The sequence below is a fragment of the Peromyscus maniculatus genome, chromosome 2, assembly GCF_049852395.1.
Source record: "Peromyscus maniculatus bairdii isolate BWxNUB_F1_BW_parent chromosome 2, HU_Pman_BW_mat_3.1, whole genome shotgun sequence".
NCBI lineage: Eukaryota > Metazoa > Chordata > Mammalia > Rodentia > Cricetidae > Peromyscus > Peromyscus maniculatus.
The window spans coordinates 132,664,700-132,687,407 of record NC_134853.1 but is presented as its reverse complement, the minus strand read 5'-3'; the positions used below and the strand labels follow the sequence as shown (position 1 = coordinate 132,687,407).

Genomic DNA, 22,708 nt, shown 5'->3' with positions numbered 1-22,708 from the left:
TCTGTAGTTCATGTCATTGTTGAACTCAAGCTTTTCCGTGGTGATCTGATAAGATACAGGCGGTTATTCCAATTCTTTTGTATTTGCTGAGACTTACTTTGTGACGAAGTATATGTTTAATTTTGTAGACAGTTCGTGAGGTGCCAAGAAGAAGGAACATTTCTTTGTGTTTGTGTGAAATATTCTGTAGATATCTATTAGGTCCATTTGAATCATAACATCTGTTAGTTCTGTTATTTCTCTGTTTAGTTAGTGTCTGGATGTCCTGTCCATTGGTGAGAGTGTGATATTGAAGTCTCCCACTATTAATGTGTGGAATTCAATGTGTGATTTAAGCTTTAGGAATATTTCTTTTACAAATGTGGATACTCTTGTATTTGAGGCATCGAAGTTCAGAATTGAGACATCATCTTGGTGGATTTTTCCTTTGATAATTATGAAATGTCCTTGTCCATCTCTTTTGATTAATTTTGGTTTGAAGTCAATTTTGTTGCTACACCAGCTTGTTCCTTTGGTCCCTTTGATTGGAAAATTTTTTGCCAACCCTTTACTCTAAGGTAATGTCTATCTTTGATGTTGAAGTATGTTTCTTGTATGCAACAGAAGGATGGCTCCTATTTTTATGTTCATTCTGTTAGCCTATGTCTTTTTATTGGAGAATTCAGGCCATTGATATTGAGAGATGCTTGCTGTAGGATGACTTTCTGTATGCTGTGAATATATGTTGTCCTTGTTGATTAATAAATAAGCTGCTTTGGCCTATGGCAAGGCAGCTTAGAAGCAGGTGGGAAATCCAAATAGAGATACAGGAAAGAGACAGATGGGAAGGGAAAATACCAGCCCATGGCCCACAGCCAAGTGGCAACATATAGATTAATATAAACTGGTTAATTTAAGATGAAAAAGTTGGCTAGCAAGAAGCCTGAGCCATAGGCCATGCAGTTTGTAGTTAATATAAGCCTCTGTGTGTTTACTTGGGACCAAGTGACTACAGGACCAGGCAAGACACAGAAAAACTTCTAACTAGAGATTCTAAAGATCAGTGACTGTTAATTCTTGTTATTCTGTTGTAGTAATAATAGTAGTAGTAGTGTGCATGTGTGTGCACGTGTGCATGTGTTTCCCTTCTTTGGATTTTGCTGGTATGAGATTTTCTATTTCCTGTGTTTTTGTGGGTGTAGCTAACTTCATTGAGTTGGAATTTTCCTCTAGCACCTTCTGTAAGTCTGGGTTTGTGGATAGATATTGTTTAAATTTGACTTTGTCATATAGTATCTTGTTTCTCCATCTATGGTGATTTAAGTTTTTCTGGGTATAGTAGTCTTGGCTGGCATCTGTGGTTTCTTAGAGTCTGCAAAACATCTGTCCAGGCCCTTCTAGATTTTAGAGCTTCCATTGAAAAGTCAGGTGTAATTCTAATAGGTCTGCCTTTGTATTTTACTTGGCCTTTATCTTCTGCAGCTTTTAATATTCTTTTTTAATTCTGTATGTTTAGTGCTTTGATTATCATGTGGTGAGGGGACTTTTTTTGTTCACACTATTTGGTGCTCAGTAAGCTTATTGTATCTTTATAGCATGTCCTTCTTTAGATTGAGAAAAATTTTATGATGCTGTAACAGTAAGTCTTATACCCATACCACATGAAGACACAACAAAAAGAAAGAGAATTACAGACCAATCTCCTTAATGAATATTAATACAAAAATACTCGATAAAATACTTGCAAACTGAATTAAAAAACACATTATAAAGAATATCCAAGACAATCAAGTAGGTTTCATCCTAGAGAAGCAGTGATGGTCCAACATATGAAAATCTGTCAAAGTAATCCACCATATAAACAAACTGAAAGCAAAAAACCCACATGATCATCTCATTAGATATTTTGAGATATTTCTTAGCCATTTTTATTTCTTCATTTGAGAATTCTCTGTTCAGATCATTTTTAATTTGGTTGCTTTTCTTGACTCTGTTTTCTGAGTAATTTGTATATTTGTAAATAATCCCCTGACAGATGTATAGTTGGCTGAAATTCTCTACTACTCCATGGGCTTCCTTTTCACTCACTTGATTGTTTCCTCGGGTGTACAGAAGCTATTTATTACTACTGCTATTTTCCTAATCCAGTATAATTTCTAACTGCACTTTAAACACTTTTGCTTAAATCCAGAGATAAATGTAGCCCTCAGCCCTCATCAATGAAAATTCTTTTTGCAGAAGACAGAGACCATTACAGAAAGCCACGGCTGATCAAAATGCAGAGAACAACTGACTATGGGGCACCCAGACATATGTATAACACAACTCATACAAATCAGACTCAGAGGACATCTGTTTAAAGGGAAAGAAAGATTGTAAGAATCAAAGGAGAAGTAAATCTGCTGTGAGGTTGTATCTAATAGATATGAAAAGAAAATTATACCCACAAAATCTCAACAACATAACTATTTAAACAAGACTTGAACAATGACTACACCAGTTGACATGCCAGTGTAAATAGGGGAAATCTCACAGGTTTCCATCCCTAGATGAAGAGCTATGGGCAATTAATGACTACCAAGAGAGAAAAAACTAGTCTTCCCCAGAGATGACCCTCCTTTTTGGTAATCCAATACCAAGTAGCTAACTCTAAAAGTATATACATATGATCAACACTAAATGAACTAATAGGTAGTATTTGTATATTCATTCGTGTGTGTGTGTGTGTGTGTGTGAAACAATATTAAAGAAAAGAGACCAAGAATTTGACAAAGAATGAGGGAGGGAGACATGGAAGGGGTTGAAGGGAGAAGAGAGGTAAATGATGGAATTATATTTTAATTAAAAACTTAAAAATCTGCTTCCATAGGATAATGTTTATTTGTTTGTTTGTTTATGTTTTTGAGACACAGTTTCTCTGTGTAGCCCTAGTTATTCTGGAACTTGCTTTTTAGACCAGGCTGACCTCGAACACACAGAAATCTTCCTGCCTCTGCCTTCTTGGTGCTGGGACTAAAGACATGCATCGTTGGCAAGGATATATTTTAAGTAATTAGATATTCATAACATTAGTTTTTCATTCAGAAACTTTAGCATCAATGGAATGTTATAAAACTTCTTTGATGGTGGGGTAAAAAAGAGAGATAATGAGAAAGACAGAGTGAACATGAAGTTTGGTGGGTAGGGAGGTGGGGAAGAACTAATGGGAATTGGGGAGAAGAAAGAATATGATCAAAACATACTGTATGAAATATTTTCAATAAAATTTTAAAATTAAATGTTAAAAAGGAGAAATAAAACATGATAGAGACTTTAGGGAAACTTTGTCATCAACAAAATAATAAAAAGTCAAAGCAAAATATTCTATACATCCCAAATATATTTAGCAATTATTTTGAATTTTACTAAAACAGAAATACTTGGCTAAAAATACAACAGAGAAAAATTGATTTTTAAAAGTTGTTAAAAAGCAAGGAAGAGAAGATTAGAAATGCAAAGGAAATAGGACATAAATGTTCTTCAGAAAAAAATGCAGTTTTTGAAATGTGGTTGCATTATTGATTAATTCAAAAGGAAAGTGTAATTACAGAGACTCTAATTTCTTAAATGAAGATGTGGAAAAATAACACTGACAGTTGTAAGACCTATCTGACAAGCTCATACTTACCATCAGTAAGGATATGAAATGGCAAAAATATAGAGTAATATTTCCAATACCATAATAAAATAGTAAAATATGAACATGTGCCAGCAGCTCTACTTACAGAAATATGTTTATAGCTATATTCACAGTTATGCTTAAGACTGTGAAAACACACTTGTGGCAACCTAGCCAAATGTGAGGCCCAATTAAATATGATTCAAAATTAACCTTACCACTGAACATGTAGCTTGTAATAGAACTTTCTGTGCCATTCTTGTCTCATACTTTTCTTTCATGTGCCTCCAAAGAGAATCTATATATTGACTGCACAAATCCCATTACAAATTCAATTGTATACTATAGATTAAGGCTTCAACTATTCTTATCTTATTGTATTTATAACTCCCAGAGATTCCCATTAAACCTACAACCTGAACCATTTCCTCAGTATAAAAGTAGTATGTAAGAGATGTTGGCTTAATATGAATATTGGATTCTGAGGAGTAAGTATTTAATGTTCTTCACTTGTATTTTCTCCCAAAAACCTGATACAAATCTAAGAAGATCTGGTGGTTGAGAATGGTTCATTCCTAAACCTATGGTTACTGTATCTGAATGAAAATAGCCCCACAGATTCATATGCTTGAATACTTGGTCCACAGTTGGTGGAACTGTGTAGGAAGAATTAGCAGGTGTGGCCCTGCTGGAGGAAGTATGTTACTGGAGGCTGCTTTGAGTCCCAGTGTGCCCTATGCTTAAAAGATGTGAATTCTCAGTTGTTACAGCCATCAGGTCTTTGTTCCACCATCATGGACTCTAACCCTCTGAAACCCTCAGCCCAATTAAAAGGTTTCCCTTTTAGGTTGCCTTGGTAGTGGTATTTTATAGCAGGAATAAGTAACTAATACAGTTACCTAGAACCTTAGGAATAATGGTATTAAAATCTTGTCCATGTTATTGATCCTTATTATTCCTGGCACACTTGATATTGCTAAAGCTATAAGAGTGAGTGACACATTTATACCTGAGCTTGGTGTGATCATCTGAAGAAGGAACATGACAACACAGTGTCCGTAGAAACATAATCCTGTAGATCCCATTGCACCTATAAAAAGAAGGAGGCCGGTTACAAAGAGTGAAAATAGTAGTGGGATACAGACACAGAAGAGAAGAGTAAATAGATTGGTCACTATAAGATATTTGGAAAATTGTGGCATTCTTCACCATTTCTGACAGACCTAGAAAATGGACATAAGCACTCAGGGAAACTTAACACTTGGAATAAGCATTTGAGAAGACTTTTGGAGAGCTATGCTGTCTCTCCTACAACTCTGAAGAAATTCCCAATATCCTTCATTATTATTGGAGCTATTGGTAAGGTTTGAGTTCAGGGTCTGATTGAAAGTGATACAGACTTGGAGGAAACACTTAATTTAAATATCCGCTGTGCTAAATCTTAGTCTAATTTAAGAACAGTGAAGGGCAGCCTCATAGTTAATGTCCTAGGTACGGTAAGGACAACTTGGCATAAAGGATAGAGCCCTGAATGAGATCACTAGCATGGATTTCCTGATGATTGGGACAATTCACCTGTAACTACGGAGCCTCATGGTTATCTGGTACCAACCATCATAGATGTATTAGTCACTTTCCTCATTAACAAATATCTGAAAAGAATCACAATAAGGGAAGAGAATTTTGTTTTGCCTTACAGTTTAAGAAGGGAAATAGTACATCATATTTGGAAAGACACGGTGGCCAATGTATAAAGCAACATTAAGTCTGAAATCGGGAAATAAAGAGAGGATAGAAGGAGTACAAGCTATCAAACCAAAAGCCTGTCCCCAGATGACAACCTTATCAAAATTCCACCTCAAGTTTCCAAAATAACTCTACCATCTGAGAATGAAGTATTCAGACATGTGGGCCTATGGAGACTGTAACTGTCAATATTGCGGGTCAACTGGATATAGCATCACCTAGGAGACAGATCTATACATACATGTGAGGGAGATTCTATGCCCGGTTATTTGTGGTAGGAAGACCTTGTCTACCTGTATGCAACAATATTCCATGGGGTGAGGTACTGGAATAAATATAAAAGAGAAAGTCAGTTGAATAATGTACTTCATTTCTGTTTCTGGATAGTAACCAGCTAGTTGCCTCATGTTTCTGTCAACATTATTTTCTTGTCATGGTGAGCTTATTCTCATAATTTTAAGCTGAAATAAACCCAACCTCTCTTAAGTTGCTTTCTTATCTGGCATTTTGTGGCAACAGTAAGGAGCATAATTAATAGAGGGATATTTTAGTTTCAATCCACAACATTCCACCCTTGTCTTCATAAGTTCGTAGTCTTCTCTATGAACTGACGCATTCATTCCAACTGTAGAAGTCATCACAGGCTCTCAGGATCTCACTGTTTTTCAAAAATTGAAAGTCTTTTCTGAGACCCAAGGTGTTATCTCTTAACTGGGCCACTGTAAATCCCAACCACAAGCTATGTACTTTCATTTCTCAGTGGCACAGAGCAAACACTCCAGTCCCAAAAGTGAAGAGCAATGAGATAGAAACATTAGACTAAAAGTAAGACTAAAAGCCACCAGAGCAAATACCAAGCACTGCAGTTCCATGCCTGGAATCTGGAGCTCGTGATGTAATTATCTGTGCTCCAAAGGTACCTTTCCCCTCCATCTCTGCTATCTACAATACACATATTCTTTGTCTGTAGGTACAGAGTAGGGCTAGTCTCCTAGGCCTGGCATCTGCAACTTCCTGAAGTTTCCATTGAGACTAAAGCTTTCCTTCATGGTTTCATACTATGTTATCTTGGGACTTCCCACCAGGGTTTCAAACTCTGCCACATAAGGACTCAGTGGGTTTCAGGAACTTTCATGCAAGCTTCCATGACCCCTCACAGTTTTGTGTTTCATGCATTCAAATTTGGTACCATGTAGATGATGTTGCCATGTTCTGTTGCCATTTTAAAACCCCAGTAAAAGAAATGGTAACTTATCTACAACATGTAGATACTCTAACATTGGATCTAGCTTCCCTAATTACAGTACTTCACAAGCATTGATACATATATTGTCTTTTCATCCCCACATTATTTTATGCATATTTATTTCTGACCAACTGGTCCTTTTTGCAACAAAGGTAAATTGCCAACATACTCAAAATTATTGTATTCTCTTGTCCTATAATGTACAGCTGACTTATGACAATAATGCTATGACATGAGATATGCTTTGAATTTGGGGCTGATAATGCCACTTTCTGGTAGTAAAATGCACAGGACTGCAAACCAAAAGGTAGGTATTTAAGATTCTGATTTTACTAAGTGGCTTTAAAACTGATATTACCAATTTTTTTGCCTTTTATGTCAGGTACTGGGGGGTTCTAAGATCTCAACAAAAAAACCCAGTTATGAATCTGATTTATTAGAAGCTAAGACTTCCCCTAATCATTTGGATATTTCACATCAGTGGATCATTAGTCAGATGGATGAGTCACTGCATCCTGTAAAGAGTGGTTGAAGGCCAAAATTGTACCTTGACCATTAGTCAATGGAAAATTGAAGTGGCTCACTGTTGCCTGTAACTTCAGGGATATGATGCTCTCTTCTAGCCTCTGTAAACATCTGTACTCATGAACCATATAAAAGAGCAGAAAATGCACACACAATAAAAATGAAACAAATATTTAAAGAAGAATCCACATGTCAACACCAAATGTGCAAGTACTATAATACACTATTTAAAGTTCAGTAACTAGCCTACTTTATAAAAGCTGTTTTTAAATACCCATTATTTCCACATCTTGGCACAGTTATTTTAAGTAATACTAGAGGCAACAGTTTAAATTTCAGGCCAGAAATGTAGTAAAACTACCACAGGCTTATGACTTCCTATAGAACTGGAGGTCTGCCATGGTGATAAGGCAAACTTTCAAGCACCCAATGGACAAGTCTGAGCTGTGGACTAGGCCAAAGCCAAAGTTGACTGTGATGAATAATGTCTTTCCTTATTCATAGTCACTTCTTTGAGTTATTTTGTAAAAACAACTGAGTGAAAGCCAAATATTTAAATATTTGCAGAGTTAGAATGAAAGTGATATTCCTATAGAAAAAAAAACCTGTACTTTATAACATTGCTAAAGAAGCCTGCAAATTTCATTCTCACTTAGATCTTGACCATTCACATTTCATTCTATGCTGATTTGTAAAAAGCTATTTGAACAGTAATGAGCTAGTGCTTTCATGGGGGTAGAATTTCAAATTATAGAGATACAAAATTCTAGAGATAGACCATGATGATGGTTGTATAGTAATATAAATATATTTAATGCTACTGAACAATACATTTAAAATAATAGGTGGAAATTTTATTTTACATGTAATTTATTAAGGAAGCTTTAAAAATATTTTTATTAATTTTTGAGGATATCATACAATATATTTTATTGTATTCACCCATTCCTCAATTTTTAAAAGTTCTATTCCCCTTCCCTACCCACCTTTGTGTTCTATATGTCTCTCTCTCTCTCTCTCTCTCTCTCTCTCTCTCTCTCTCTCTCTCTCTCTCTCTCGTTAACCCATTCAGTCCAGTTTAAGCTGCCCATATAATCTTGAGTGTGGTACCTTCCATTGTACCACAATTTACTTCCCAGAGACTACACCCTTAAAGAAAACCAACTTTCTCTTTCTCAGCTGCTATCAATTGCCAATGCCTTTTCAGATACTATTGGGACTTGAGGCCCAGCTCCCCATTCCATGCTTGGATTTTGTTTGGTTTGAGCTTAAAATAGTAGACAACTACTATGGATCAATGTTTTACAGACATAGCATGGCAAATGGACTCACAGCAATTGTGACAGCATGCACAACCTGGGCACCTTTGGCTGGCCAAATTATTTTCTGTGGTTCTAAAGGTTTATTGTAATAAGCCAAATATGCTTACAAGTTTTACATTTTCACCAATAAAAGTACAAGAAGTAATGTCAGGAGATGTAAAATGAGGACACAAATTCATTGGTGACACCACTGCACTATAAAGTATTCAAAAACAAGGTGAACTACAAGGGGGCAGTGAGGTAAGCTCTCAGTTGGGTAAGACATAAACATACTTGACAAATACCCCAGAATGAGGGAGCTGTGGCCACATCCCCTCTTCCACCATACACCCCTGGCCTCTGCCTTTGCAGTTGTCATGTTCCATTTGTTTATGGTGAGTAGACAGGTGACCATAGATAGATACTTTGCCTCTACTCCTCCTTAGGTAGTTCTGTGCCAATGTGTGGAAGCAGGTTACTCTGGGTATTTTGTTTTTCTTTCCTTTTCTTTTAAAGATGGCTTTCCTAGCCCTCTAAATTCAAAACATTTTATTAAATTTAACTATAAATGAAAAAGCATAGTATTTTCAGTATATGATTTCATACAAAGCAATCTATATGTTCCCAGGACCAGTGACTGTATATTTATAATCCATAAAGATATCCCAGCCAAGCACTGAAGAAAATTCCCTAGATTGGATTACACTGGTTCAGTAGCAAGTCTACCCTGAGGAGGTGATATTGTCCAGCACCCACAAAGCACTTACCACAATAAGAAAATTTTAGGGACCACACACAGCTCTCTAGGAGATGCAACTGGTACTTCTATGGTTTGTTCATATGCAGCACTTCCATGTTGCCGCTTCCCTTGCTTATAACAAAATGTGAGAGAGCATCCCAGATACAAGATCTGTGAGGCAATCATACAGCTAATGTCCCTAGTGCAGGTCCCAGAACCTAAACATGTTGTCCAAACTGCCATTCCAAAACTTGATGCATCATGAGAAATGAGCTGATTATACCTGTGTGGTCTTAGGTTGGTGTCTAATTGTACATGTCCCACATTTGTATGCTGCTGCTGCTGCATGAGAAACAGTCCTTGGAGTCTGGGCTGATGGCTAGAGCATCACAAACAGGGGCTGTGGACATCAGCTCTGCCTTCATGTGTGGGATTGGAGTTGCCAGATCTCACATTGACAGAGCTCTGGCTTCCCATCCCCAAATGAGAGTACAACCATCAGGTAGCAATTTGTAGGAAAGATGTAAAGATGTAATTACTTCTATTCAAACTATTCAGTGGAGAGATGAGTCCCTGGTTGCCAAAGCAACACATCTGTATCAATGTCTCAGACCTTGACACAGTCTTTGCCCTATGTGTACACCTACCTCATGAGGTTGTTGATGATAACTGCAGGCAATTATCCTCACAGTTGACAGTGTTGATCTGGCAAACACTTGGGTATTCCATGCCCAGTTAAGGTGTGTATGGTGGGTGGTGGGTGGAGGGTGTTTACTAAATAGACTGACTCTGGCTGTACACAATGACAGGGAAGGAGTTTGAATTTTTTTAAGTATTCAGACAGAAAGCTAATATGTCAATAGGGAATAAACAAGTTAATATAAATAATATTTGCCTCACCAAAAAAGTGAATCAGGCATAAAAGAAAAAATGTGTATCTTTAATCCCATAAGATCCTACTGATTTTCCTGATTTGAGGGGAACAGTGCCTATCCATCCCTTTCTTCTATGTATTTGTTTTAAGCAAAACCATATATATTTAAAATATCCTTCTTGAGTTTTGAAGATAGCTGAGCTGAAAGCATCTCATGATTTCATCTCAAAAGTTTTGGACTTGCTAAAAGTGCTTCATCAAAATGTAGGCAGTGTACATTTTGTATAGTAGGATACATCTGTTCTATTATGTCAGGGCTATTAACATGGCATCTCCCTGAACACTGTAATTTCTTTGTATTGTCCTTAAAGTCTTCTTTCCAGTTCTTTAAAGTCATCATTATACCTCACTATAAGGTATTTTCTATTTTTTTTTGTTATTTGCAAGCGGCTATAATGCACAAATAGTATTCTTGTTGACAAGAATATTATGGAATGAGATCTATTCTGGGAAAAAAATGTTAATAGCAATATCTTTCTTTATTCCTTATCAAATCACACTCCAGGGAGTAAGTCCACTATTTGTTGAGAGTTGATGTTTCAAGACTGAGTTTCCGCTGTCACTTAAAGGAAACGAGAAAAGTTTCTCCCCTCTGGGTGACTATTACTCAATCCTTCTGACTCCCTAGATCTCACTAATCTTCAGAAGTAGGTCAAGTGACAGGAAATTTAGGGACTGAGAGCCTCCTATGAAGCACAGAGAGAGAACGAATAGAATAAAATATTGTTTATGGAAAGAGAGCCTGTCCCCAGATTTTACTAAATGTTCTCACTTACTTTACTCTGGTGATCCTGGATCAGCTCCCTTTTGTTCCTGTAGAGCTGGTCCCAGTTGGATCACCTGGATGTCTGACACTGCTTCAATGATTGTCCTGCAGCCAGAGCAGTGTGTGCCAGAGGCAGATGGGAGCCAGAACTAATTACCAAAGCTTCTTCTTTGCCATCACACTTTCGATATATGATTCTCTGACCCTGATATTTATATTACTTTCAAAGGGAAATTTCCAGTAGACTGATGACCTCAATATGTAAATGAAAGCTCAGTTCTGGCAGTGATATTGCTCAAGTACTAACATGAATTTTCTTGCTGTGGGAAGAGACAAAATAAAATCTGACTCATGTCATGTAATTAGCAGTGCAGTCAAGAACTGTGATAATTTGATTTTAAAATCTGTGTCTGTACTTAGAAAGGGACCAATACATGCTCCTGGATAGAGTAGACATTCAAGTGAGGTTTCAGAGAGCTGATGATTGCTGCAAAGAGTCTAGAAACAAAATTACCCATGAGCTCAGTTAAGCAAAGAAATACAAGTATTTCTAGGCTGTGAGCAAAATGATCTTGAAAATATTAAGTGGAAAATTCACATAGACCACTTCACTGTGTCTTGAATGGAAGATAGGATAGGAAGGAAAATGTAGTACATATACACAATGGAGTAATACTCAGCTGTAAAAAAAAATTACATCATAAAACTTGTAGGCAAATGAATGGAACTATCATCCTGAGTGAGGTAACCCAGACTCAGAAAGACAAACATGATATGTACTCAATCATAAGTGGATTCTAGATGTAAAGCAAAGGATAATCAGACTACAACCCACAGCTCCAGAGAAGCTAGAAAACAAGGAGGACCATAAGAGGGATGTAGATGACCTTGGGAAGAGGAAACAGAGGAAATCTCCATAAGTAAACTGGGCATGGAGTATATAGAGGGGAGAGAATGAGGCATGAGGACGTGAGGGAACAGGGAACAGGATGATCAAGCTGGAAGAGGGACAGATTGGGCAAGCAACGAAAGAGATATCTTGATAGAGGGAGACATTATGGGGTAAGGGAGAAACCTAGAACTAGGGAAATTCCCAGGAATCCACAAGGATGACCCCAGATTAGAGTAGTGGTCTAATTCACCAATCTGATTACCAGGGTGCCTGAACTGGCATACCCTGCTAATCAGATTGGTGAATATCCTAACTGTAATCATAGAGCCTTCATCCAGTAACTGGTTGAAGCAGATGCATAGATCCACAATCCAACACCAGGACAAGCTCCAAGAGCCCAGTAGAAGAGAGGAAAGGGGGAAATCTACAGAGACAACTGAAACAAGCCCATAAAAAGCATCCAGTCTAGGCATATCATACCTTGGTCTGAGCAACTCAAAGTTTGATCCACCCCCATATATATCCTGATGAAGGTCAGTTACCACAGTCTTTTCAGTTGTTTCTGGGAAAATGATCTTTCCCTCTGGCATCCTCCATCAATCTGCAGGTTTGAGCTGTCCAATTCTTCTTTACTGTGGAGTCTCAGGCAACATTGAGTTGGAATATTGTAGTAGTATTTGCTCCACCCATGACTTTGGGCTATATGGCCCAAAGAAGGCAGTTACCTCTGATAAGGGGTTGGAGAAGGGTTACATGCCCCTTCTCCCTGCTCCTGGCTGCAAGGTGGACTCACTCCTGGTCAGATCAGAGGATGACTTCTGCTGTCTATTCTGTTCTGTAATTGTGAGTGTATTTCTTCAATTTATATCTTAATAAATTCTGTTACCCATTTAATAGACGCACGTTGATTGATCATAATAAGTGGTGACCATGTGACAAAATGACCCCACCCTTCTTTCAGCTTCTGCCCACAGAGGGGCAATAGCAGCATGTTGACTCAGAGTCTTGAGTACTCACTGCAGGTCAAGCACATTAGCACTCTAGAGCCAGTCGGTCCCAACCATGTGGATCTGAGCCCCTCGTGTCCCTACTGGGGCAACTTGATGACAAACCCTAATGCATGCAGGTGGCTGCTTGTGAGCTTATCTACCCTGCAGAGCCCATGCAGCTCAAACCCCCCAGGAAGGGCTTGACCCCTGCTCAGGTAACCAGCTGCATATAACAGCTTAGTGCCTTTAGACCAGGCAGCTGTCACAAATTGTGAGTCAATCACTCTCTGGCTAGGTGACTCACAAGGCAGCACTAGATACCTTTCTTGCTCCATGCTTTCAGCAACAGGATCGGGTCACAGTTTGCCTGTTTAGAGATTACCAGCAGACAGTTCCTTTACTTTTAAAGTTGTTCAGTGTAGCAGTTGCCAACTTCAGAACACCCTGGGATGCCATTCTCTGTCCTTGGAGCATGCCTGCCCTCTCACCCACTTACCAGCTTCCACCACTCTGGCTAAGTCTGGTCCTGGCACAGCACCCCTGCCTGCCATCACCAGTCCTATAGCACCAACCAGACAGGTGGCTCCTGCCAGGCACATGACTGCACGTAAGTACTTCCAACTCATTGGTATATTGCCTCATTGTTGTATATAATCTGTTGTGGTCCCAGCAACACTACCTACAGCTCAGGGGTTGCCTGGGTAAGTGCTTAATTCACAGGAGCCATTCAGGGACCTCAGTCAGCTTGCACCAGACCTGCTTTAGCGCTACACTGGCATCACCTGCTGGCTGAACAGTGCTACTACACCCCAAAAAAAAAACCATTGCAAGGATGGTAATACAAGTAAGCCAGTATTTCATTCCAGGTAAGAGTACTTAACAATTTTACACCTTAAAACTGACTAATAAATAGACAAATTAATAAAATTTTCTTTACAAATTTTGCATATTTCTCAAAACATGGCAGAAAATATTACTTCACAAGGATTTAAAAACTTTTTTTCCTGTATAACGAATGACATTTTACAGGAAACATAAGACCTTCCTGGGGCATACCTGGTATGCACCATTTTGGCATTTATCATAATAATTCATATAGCATTGAAAATAATAATAATAACAAAGATGAGTCATTATTGGGAGTAATACGGGCTTTAAAAGGTAGCAATGAAGATTTACATAAAGTTTCTTTCTCTGGAATTTACAAGATTTACAAGGTAGTAATAAAGGCTTACATAACAGACTCCTTAGTTTGGAATCTGCTAACTTACCACAAGAACATCAGTCCATTAATAATAAATGTACAAACATATTTGATATTCTTGATAATAAATATGAATACTTAATGGATAGAACAATAGTTCTCCAGGGTGAAGTTGTTGCTACTCAGATACTTTATAAGAAAAAAAGATTATCATTCACTGATAAAATAAGTTCTATGGAATCATGTGTCTCAAAATAACATAAAAATTGTATGATTCCATGAAATCACTGGAATCTCTTACAACAGAGAAGTTTCATTCTCTGGAACAGACCCTAGGTGCTTGTCTGCAAGCCCTAGAAGAAACTCTCAGTAAAAATGACAAGGGACCTAATAGGCAGAAGGGCAAGGCCATACAAGTCATAACATCTCCAGATGGCTCTCATATAATGGCTTATCTTGTGATCATCCATGAGAGTCCAGCAGATGATAGAAATCCTGAGCCATATGTAGAATATATGTTGCAACCTATCCCTATGAGAGATTTAAAAACCATTAAGGATTCGGTGGCCACCTATGATATACACTCAACATATGTAAAACAGATGTTAAATATGTGGTCTTCCACAAATAGAATCATGCCAGATAATTGGAATCAGTTAATCTCAGTTGTTCTAGAATACAGGCAGCAGTTACAACAGAAAAGCTGGTTGAGAGAGGAAGCGAGGGTCCTAGAACTACAGGGCAAGTCCACAGGCTTTGTGATCTCCCAAGATGGGATTCTTGGTGAGGGACATTTCACTGATAGAAATGTACAAGCCACTTGTGGGAGCCCATTCTCGGGTTCCTCGTGGCTTTACCCAGCAGGTCCAAATAGAGGATGATCAGGACCACGGGCCTGAGTGCAGGTGTCTAAGATGGTCTGCACTTGGCTGTGCTGGGGGAGGAGGTGGTCTTCTGTTCCACCCCTTGGTGTCTCTATAAAAACCCAGGGGCAGAGACAGTCGGGCCCCGTTGGAATAGGTTCCAGGCCCTCTCAAGGCTATCCTTTATTTTCTATCTGTTTATCTCTGCAAGATTCTCCACTATAAATCCTTCTATCTAATATTTCCTGCTGCTCACACTCAAGAAAACTCTGGGGAGCTGTGGGGTTGGTGGGTAAATGCCCCACAGCCACTTATGATGAGCATACAATAACTCTATGCCATACAGAAGCACCAAATGCTTGGGAAAAATTCCAGAACGAGGTAAATCAAATGATTTATACACAAAGATATTCCAAGGACCATGAGAACCTTTAACTGATTTTTTTTACAAAGGCTGACCACAACTATAAAAAAAAGCTGTATCAGATAAAGAATTAAGACAAGTATTAACTGAGTCCTTGGTGTTTAACAATGCTAATACAGAACGCAAAAGAATATTTATGCCATTAAAGGTGAGATCAGCTCCTTTGGAAGAATGGATTCAGTATACTATCAGTGTTTAGTCTCTTAACTACAGTAATGAGGCTTGGATAGGAGAAGCAATTTACAAAGGTGGAAGAAGGACTTGGGGTACCAAATGTTTTAACTGTGGTACATGAGGTCATATAAGTAGAAACTGTACAAGGGGTGCTCCTAAAAGCAATACTCCCTCTAGAAATAACTCAAACAGGAGACCCCAAACTTCTCGATTATGTAGAAGATGTGGCAAAGGCCAACATTGAAACAGTGAGTGCAGATCAATAATAGATATACAAGGCAACCCTTTACCAACAGTAAACAACTCAGGAGGCCTTTTGCAGACCCCCAAATCAAACATGGTCCAAACATTTCCAGCCACTGTGGAGAAAATTCCTCTCCAGGACAATTAGATAACCCAGTGTCTAATGTAAAGAGCAACACTGCACTGATGATAGAACAGTCCTGATGGATGAATTAAAAGTTACAAAGAATACAATAAAATGAATATTTTGGCAGACTTCCATAAATGAACAAAGACAAAAGCTTAGAATTCAAATTAATAGCATTGTTCTGGAGGGCATGGTAGACACAGCTGTAAATGTAATTATAATTACACCAAAATCATGGCATCTAAATTGGCCTCTTTGAGAGGTAGATGTCCAAATTCTAGGGACTGGAACTCTATCTCAAGTAAAACAGGGTTTGGGATGGATTGAATGCATGGGGCCAGAAGGACAGAAAGGAAGGCTGAAGCCATATGTGGCAGTGAATCTTTGGGGCCAAAATCTGTTACAACAGTGGAATACCCAGATTAAAATTCCTACAATCTCAGACAGGGAATACAGACAAATTCATGTTTCTAAGAATAATATTATAACATATTATAAAAAACAGTCACCAACCATTCAGGCTGTACATAAACAGAGCACAACTGCTGTTAAACTCTCAGAAGTACCAACAACCCTACCTTTAAAACAGATAACTGATAAACCTGTCTGGGTTGGACAATGGCCCTTGACAACAGAGAAGCTACATGTTTTAGAACAGCTGATTCGAGAGTAGTTAAATGCTCAACACATTAAAGAATCTACCAGCCCTTGAAATTCTCCTATACTTGTTATTTTAAAATAGACTGGTAATTGGAGAATGCTGACAGATCTGAGACCTATTAATAAAGTAATTCAGCCTATGGGCTCCCTGGATAATGGGATGCCCTTGCCCTCTTTGCTACCCAAAGAATGGCCTATAATAGCTTTTGACTTAAAAGACTGTTTCTTTACCATACCTTTACAAGAAAATGATAGAGAAAAAAATGTCTTCACAGTACCTAATTATAACAATTCACAGCCAGTCGAGAGATATCAATGGAAGGTCCTCTCACAGGGAATGTTAAACAGCTCTACCCTGTGCCAATATTTTGTGCAAAGGCTATTGGAGATAATTCGTGTGAAATTTCAACAATCCATATTTTTCATTATATAAATGATATCTTATTATCTGATCCAAAGTTAGGTACTTTAGAAAATATGTTTGAAGAAGTAAAGAAAAGACTTTGCCTCACTGGGGAATACAAATTGCTCCTGAAAAAATACAAAGAGGAGATTCTATTAATTACTTAGGATATAACATAGATTTAAAAAAAAATTAGACCCCAAAAGTTACAACTCAGGAGAGATTGATTGCAGGCTCTTAATAATTTTCAAAAATAGTTAGGAAGTATTTCCAACTTACTACGTATCGTGGGAATACCTAAAGATGGACTAAAAAATTTGGATAATATTCTAGAAGGGAACAAGGTCTTAAATAGTCCAAGAGAATTATCAGCTGAAGCTGAGAAGAAATTGGCTATAGTAGAAAAGACAATACAAGAAGCACATGTGGATCATGTGAATCTAGAATTTAAATGCACTCTGGTCATACTCGCTTCCAGATATTCCCCAACAGGTATTTTGATGTAGAGGGAAGATATTATATTAGAACGGATATTTCTACAATGTAAACCAAGTAAGAAGTTGAAGACTTATATAGAAAAGGTCTCTGGTTTGATTCAAAAAGGAAAATTAAGACTTTGCCAGTTGACAGGAATGGACCCAGAAGAAACTGTAGTAAACTTAACTAATGAAATTTTTTCACCATAATATGGTGATATTTTATTTGTGTTGAAATGTGATTTTATTTGTATGTTAATAAATTAAGTTGCCTGGAGATCAGAGGTCATAGCCATTAAGCAGAAGTCTGGCAGTGGTAGCACTCACGCTTAATCTGATCACATGGCAGACAGTGTCTCTGTGTGGTCAAGGACACAGCCAAGCAAGGTGACCTGAACTTTTAATCCCAGTACCAACCATAGAGACCTGGAAGTCTGTATAGACAGGCAGTGATGAGGAAGTCATGTGGTTGGGTTTAGAGCCAATGAGAAGGCAGAACAGAAAGGTAATAAAAAGACCCATTACACGGGAGAAGGTCTCTCTCTCAGGGGAAGTGATGGCAGCAAGTGGTAAAAAGGAGTCGTGGCTCTTGCTCTGAACTCTTAGGCTTTAACTCTGTATTTGGCTCTGTGTTTCTTATTTACTAAGACCATGTAGAATTTCATCTACACTATAGAAAGATAATTAATACTGGCAGAGTGCTGGCAGTGCCTTTTTTTGAGATTAACAACCATTATCCCAAAAGCAAAAGACTAAAATTCATAAAGAAGACTGAATTGGTTCTTCCTCACATTGTATGACAAAAGCCAATTTCTGGAGTCCCCACACTCTATACCGATGCAAATAAATCAGGGCAAGCAGGATACAAGTCTGGAGAATTAAGTAAAGTGGTTCAAAGTCCATATAACTGTACAAAAAGCAGAACTGTGTGTCATTCTTATGGTAATTAAGGACTTCACAAAAACCCTCAATATAGTCACTAACTCTCAATATACAGAGAGAGTTGTATTACATATTGAAACTGTGAATTTATTCTTGATAATACAGTTAACTTCATTATTCATACAATTGTAGGAAATCATCAGAAATAGGAAACATCCTGTGTGTGTGTGTGTGTGTGTATACATATATATATGTATGTCTATCACATATCAGATCCCATATGGGTGTGCCAGGACCTCCAGTACAAGGTAATGATGAGATTGATCAGTTACTAATAGGTAACATTCTAGAAGCCTCAAAATTTCATAAGAAACATTATATAAATAGCAAAGGTTTGAAGAAGAATTTCTCCATCACTTGGCAACAAGCCAAGGATATTGTTAAAAAAGAAAAAAGAAAAAGAAAAGAAAGAAAGAGAGAGAGAGAGAGAGAGAGAGAGAGAGAGAGAGAGAAAGAAAGAAAGAAAGAAAGAAAGAAAGAAAGAAAGAAAGAAAGAAAGAAAGAAAGAAAGAAAGAAGGAAAGAAAAGCCCTACTTGTTCCTTCTATAACCAAACTCCATTACCTGCAGGGAATAATCCAAAGGGTGTACAAAGAAATGAAATTTGGCCGATAGATATATTTCATTTTGCAGAATTTGGAAGATGAATGTATATACACCATACCATTGACACCTATTCAGGATTTCAGTGGGCAACTCCTATGAGTTCTGAAAAGGTTGCTTCTGTGATAACAAACCTCCTAGAAGTTATAACCATCATAGAAATACCTGTACAAATTAAGACAGACAATGCCCCAACATACATCTCCAATAAAATGAAACAGTTTTTCCTTATTACAATATAAAGCTTGTTACAGGCATATGACACAGTCCTACAGGCCAAGCAGTCATAGAAAGAGCCAATCGAACTTTAAAAGATATGCTAAATAAACAGCAACAGGTAACAATGACTCCTAGAAATAGATTGCATTATGCTTTATTAACCTTGAATTTTCTCAATGCTGATGAGAAAGGAACAACAGCTGTGGAGAGACATTGGACAACAGAAAAAAACATTTCTGAGCTAAACCAACTGGTTTATTTCAAGGATATGTTGACCTAAGAAGGAAATCAAGATATGTTCTATGTTGGGGAAGGGGTTTTGCCTTTGTTTCCACAGAAGAAGAAAAGCTATGGATACCAACCAAATTAATAAAAATTTGGTTCTAACAAGAGAAACCCTTTGATGAGAAGTAAAAGCTCATCCACTGATGTGATGTCTCTACAAGTTGTAAGAAAGAGTTAACAAACAAGGGTTGGGGCAGTGTTCTGGTTTTTTGGGTTTCTTTTTTTTTTTTTTTGTCTTTACAGGATAATAGAAATACCCATCTTCCATAAACCATAAGGCCTTGGATAGCCAGACATCTATAGCAGAAGGAAAGAATCTATTGATACCAATATACACAGAGTAATATCTCATTGCCTAACATCTATATCTCATTAACTCTAGAAAAGTTGTGGTTCTGATTCAATTATATACAAAGCTGGCTTTGGAGTTGGAATTTGGATCCCTCCTTCTCTATACCCAAGCATATTGCTAAAAGAAAAAGTTAAGAGATTCTATCTCATATCAGAAGAGCTGTCTGGTGTGGGACAGAAGAAACCCAATAAAAAGGGACCATTGTCATCAAGATTCTATTTTTCCCATGCTTGTTCTTGGTTTCAGAGGATCTTTTCTCTTTTCCAGAATAAATTGAAACTATTCATTTTAATATTAAAAATGTTCAAGTTTTCCACAGTAAAAAATAAGTCTTTCCAATAGCAATCTCTGAAGTCTCCAAAAGGAAGTTGGGGCCCCACAAGAATGACTCTACTTGGTCCAGAAAGATGCCATGGTATCTAAGAACATTGCTCAATGATTTAGCTTTGGACTGAAGACTCTTCAGGGCAGGTCTAAGATGATATTGTTCATCATACTATACCTCTAGACAGAATCTCAGACAATCTTATTCATTTCTGAGACTGGCTGTAGACTCTATGGCTATCCCTATTAAGACCTAACAATCTACTAGTTTGGCTATTTGTCCCTGTGCTTTTTCCAATCTTGGTTTCAACAATTCTCACTCAGAACTATGAACCAATAGCTGAGGAGCCCCCAATTGGATCAGGCCCTCTGAATAATTGAGACAGTTGATTAGCTTGAACTGTTTGGAAGGCACCCAGGCAGTGGGACCGGGACCTGTCCTTAGTGCATGAGCTGGCTGTTTGGAACCTGGGGCCTATAGAGGGACACTTTGCTCAACCTGGGAGGAGGAGACTGGACCTGCCTGGACTGAATCTACCAGGTTGAGCTGAATCCCCAGGAGATTCCTATCTCTGGAGGAGCTGGGAATGGAGGGTGGGCTGGAGGGAGGGCGGGGCGGGGGGCGGGAGGAGGGAGGACAGGGGAATCTGTCGCTGATATGTAAAATTAAATCAAATTATAAAATTAAAATAAAATAAAGAAAGTAGTCAAAAAAGAGAAAAAAAGACCTAACAATCCAAGCTTTCTTACAGGCCCCCACAGAAATACCACAGCCCCCTAAACAGCAGGAAGTAATTATAAGAAAACAATGCCCCTGTCCCAAATGTTGCATTTTTCTCAGGGTTATGGATGGATGGTTGTAGGGTTGGGGGTGGAACAATAAAATTTGGACTCAGTATTCTTTTTCAGAAAAGAAAAAGAGGGATTGATAGTTATAGGGTATTAAGATAGATTATTGTATTTACTAGTGAACTAATTTAGTAAAATATCAGCCTTAGATAATTTGCACTGATAAGGATTCTTGTATATTGATACAAATGTAAACTTATATTCTTATATTTGTATTTAAGGTAATTTGTATATTGATATAAATACAAAACTATATTTGTTGTATTGTACACATATTCCTACTCCTGTTTGAAATATTTTGTATATTGATTCAAATGTAATATTGTATTTGTCATATTGTATGTATGTTCTACCTCTGTTCAAGATATTTTGTATATTGATACATATTTAGGATTATTGTCCTATTGCACTATACATTCTTACCTCTGCTTAAGCTATTTTGTGTATTGTCACAATTTTGAGGTCATTGTCCTTATATGGTACATCTACTTATAGACTGTTTATCTTGTTAATGTGAAGCCTTAGTCCTTAAGTTATTTTAGTAGAGAAGACTTACTGAGCTTGTCATTTCTATAGTTATGTTAGTTAGGTTATCCAGATTTACAGAAAGATATGTCAGATGGATAGGTAATATGTGTAGCACCAATCTGATCCCTAGAGAATGTTGGGCTTCTGAGACATTTCCATTTAGAAGTTGGTCTTCTTCTTGGCACAAAATAGCCTACTGTACAAAGAATTGCCTTTGCCTCAACTGCTGACAGTACAAATATTGTCCCTTTCTGCATGAGCAGGACATAAGGAAAAACAGCTTCTGTACTCTGCCAAGACAGGGTAAGGTAGTCTTCCAAAATATCTGCTTCTGAAAATGATCTGTCAGGTACTCTAGGCCTGTATCCAATTTGAATATACCAATGATGCTGAGAAACTTTAGGTGACGGTCCAAAGCTGCCAGCTGTCTCTGTCTGCTCTTTCAAGATTCCCAAAAGTTGATTGCATTCATCTCCTGTTTTCTCGGGTATTATTATGTTTCTTCTCAGGTTTTTGATGGAGTTTAAGACTAGATAGTTACAGTTACAATCTTCTCATATCTTAGCTAGAACATATTCAAGATAAGACATCTATTGGAGTAATCCCGGTAATTTGCCATTTACCTATATTCTGGACATTTAGCTTGTCTCTTGTTTGATGTTATTCTTGTTGGCTGTAGTTCCATTTTTGTTTGTTAATACCCTTTGTTTTTGCTGGACAACACTTGATAATCATTCTTACTGTATATAGTTTGCATTAAGATTAGAACTTTCTTATTTAGACAAAGAGGAAAAATGTAGTGGTATTTGCTCTGTCCATGACCTTGGGCTATAGGGCCCAAAGGAGGCAGTGCTTCCTGCCATTGTACATGGCCTCTGATAAAGGGTTGGAGGAGGGTCACATGCCCCTTCTCCCTGCTCTTGGCTGTGAGGTAGATTCGTTTGCGGTGATCAGAAGATGACTTCTGCTATCTACTCCGTTCTGTAATCGTGAGTATATTTCCTCTATTGATAGCTTAATAAATTTTGTTGGCGGGAGTATGCGTGCTCCCTGGGCCAAATGAGAGACGCGGTATGAGGGGGGGAAGGATAAGCCGGGCGGTGGTGGCGCACGCCTTTAATCCCAGCACTCGGGAGGCAGAGGCAGGCGGATCTCTGTGAGTTCGAGTCCAGCCTGGGCTACCAAGTGAGTCCCAGGAAAGGCGCAAAGCTACACAGAGAAACCCTGTCTCGAAAAACCAAAAAAAAAAAAAAAAAAA

At 37.9% G+C, this 22,708-nt stretch overlaps 1 protein-coding gene across 1 annotated transcript in view; it reads right to left on the bottom strand.

The window, feature by feature from the left end:
- The window catches only part of LOC102904644 (selection and upkeep of intraepithelial T-cells protein 1-like), a 28,548-nt gene extending 17,291 nt beyond the window's left edge, over window positions 1–11,257 (bottom strand). The window contains exons 1-2 of the mRNA XM_076564775.1: window positions 10,905–11,257; window positions 4,647–4,727 (exon numbers count right to left, since the gene is read on the bottom strand). Coding sequence (XP_076420890.1) covers window positions 4,647–4,722 — 76 coding nt within the window. The 5' untranslated portion in view covers window positions 4,723–4,727; window positions 10,905–11,257. The remainder of the gene's footprint in view (window positions 1–4,646; window positions 4,728–10,904) is intronic.
- Between the last annotated feature and the right edge of the window lie 11,451 nt (window positions 11,258–22,708).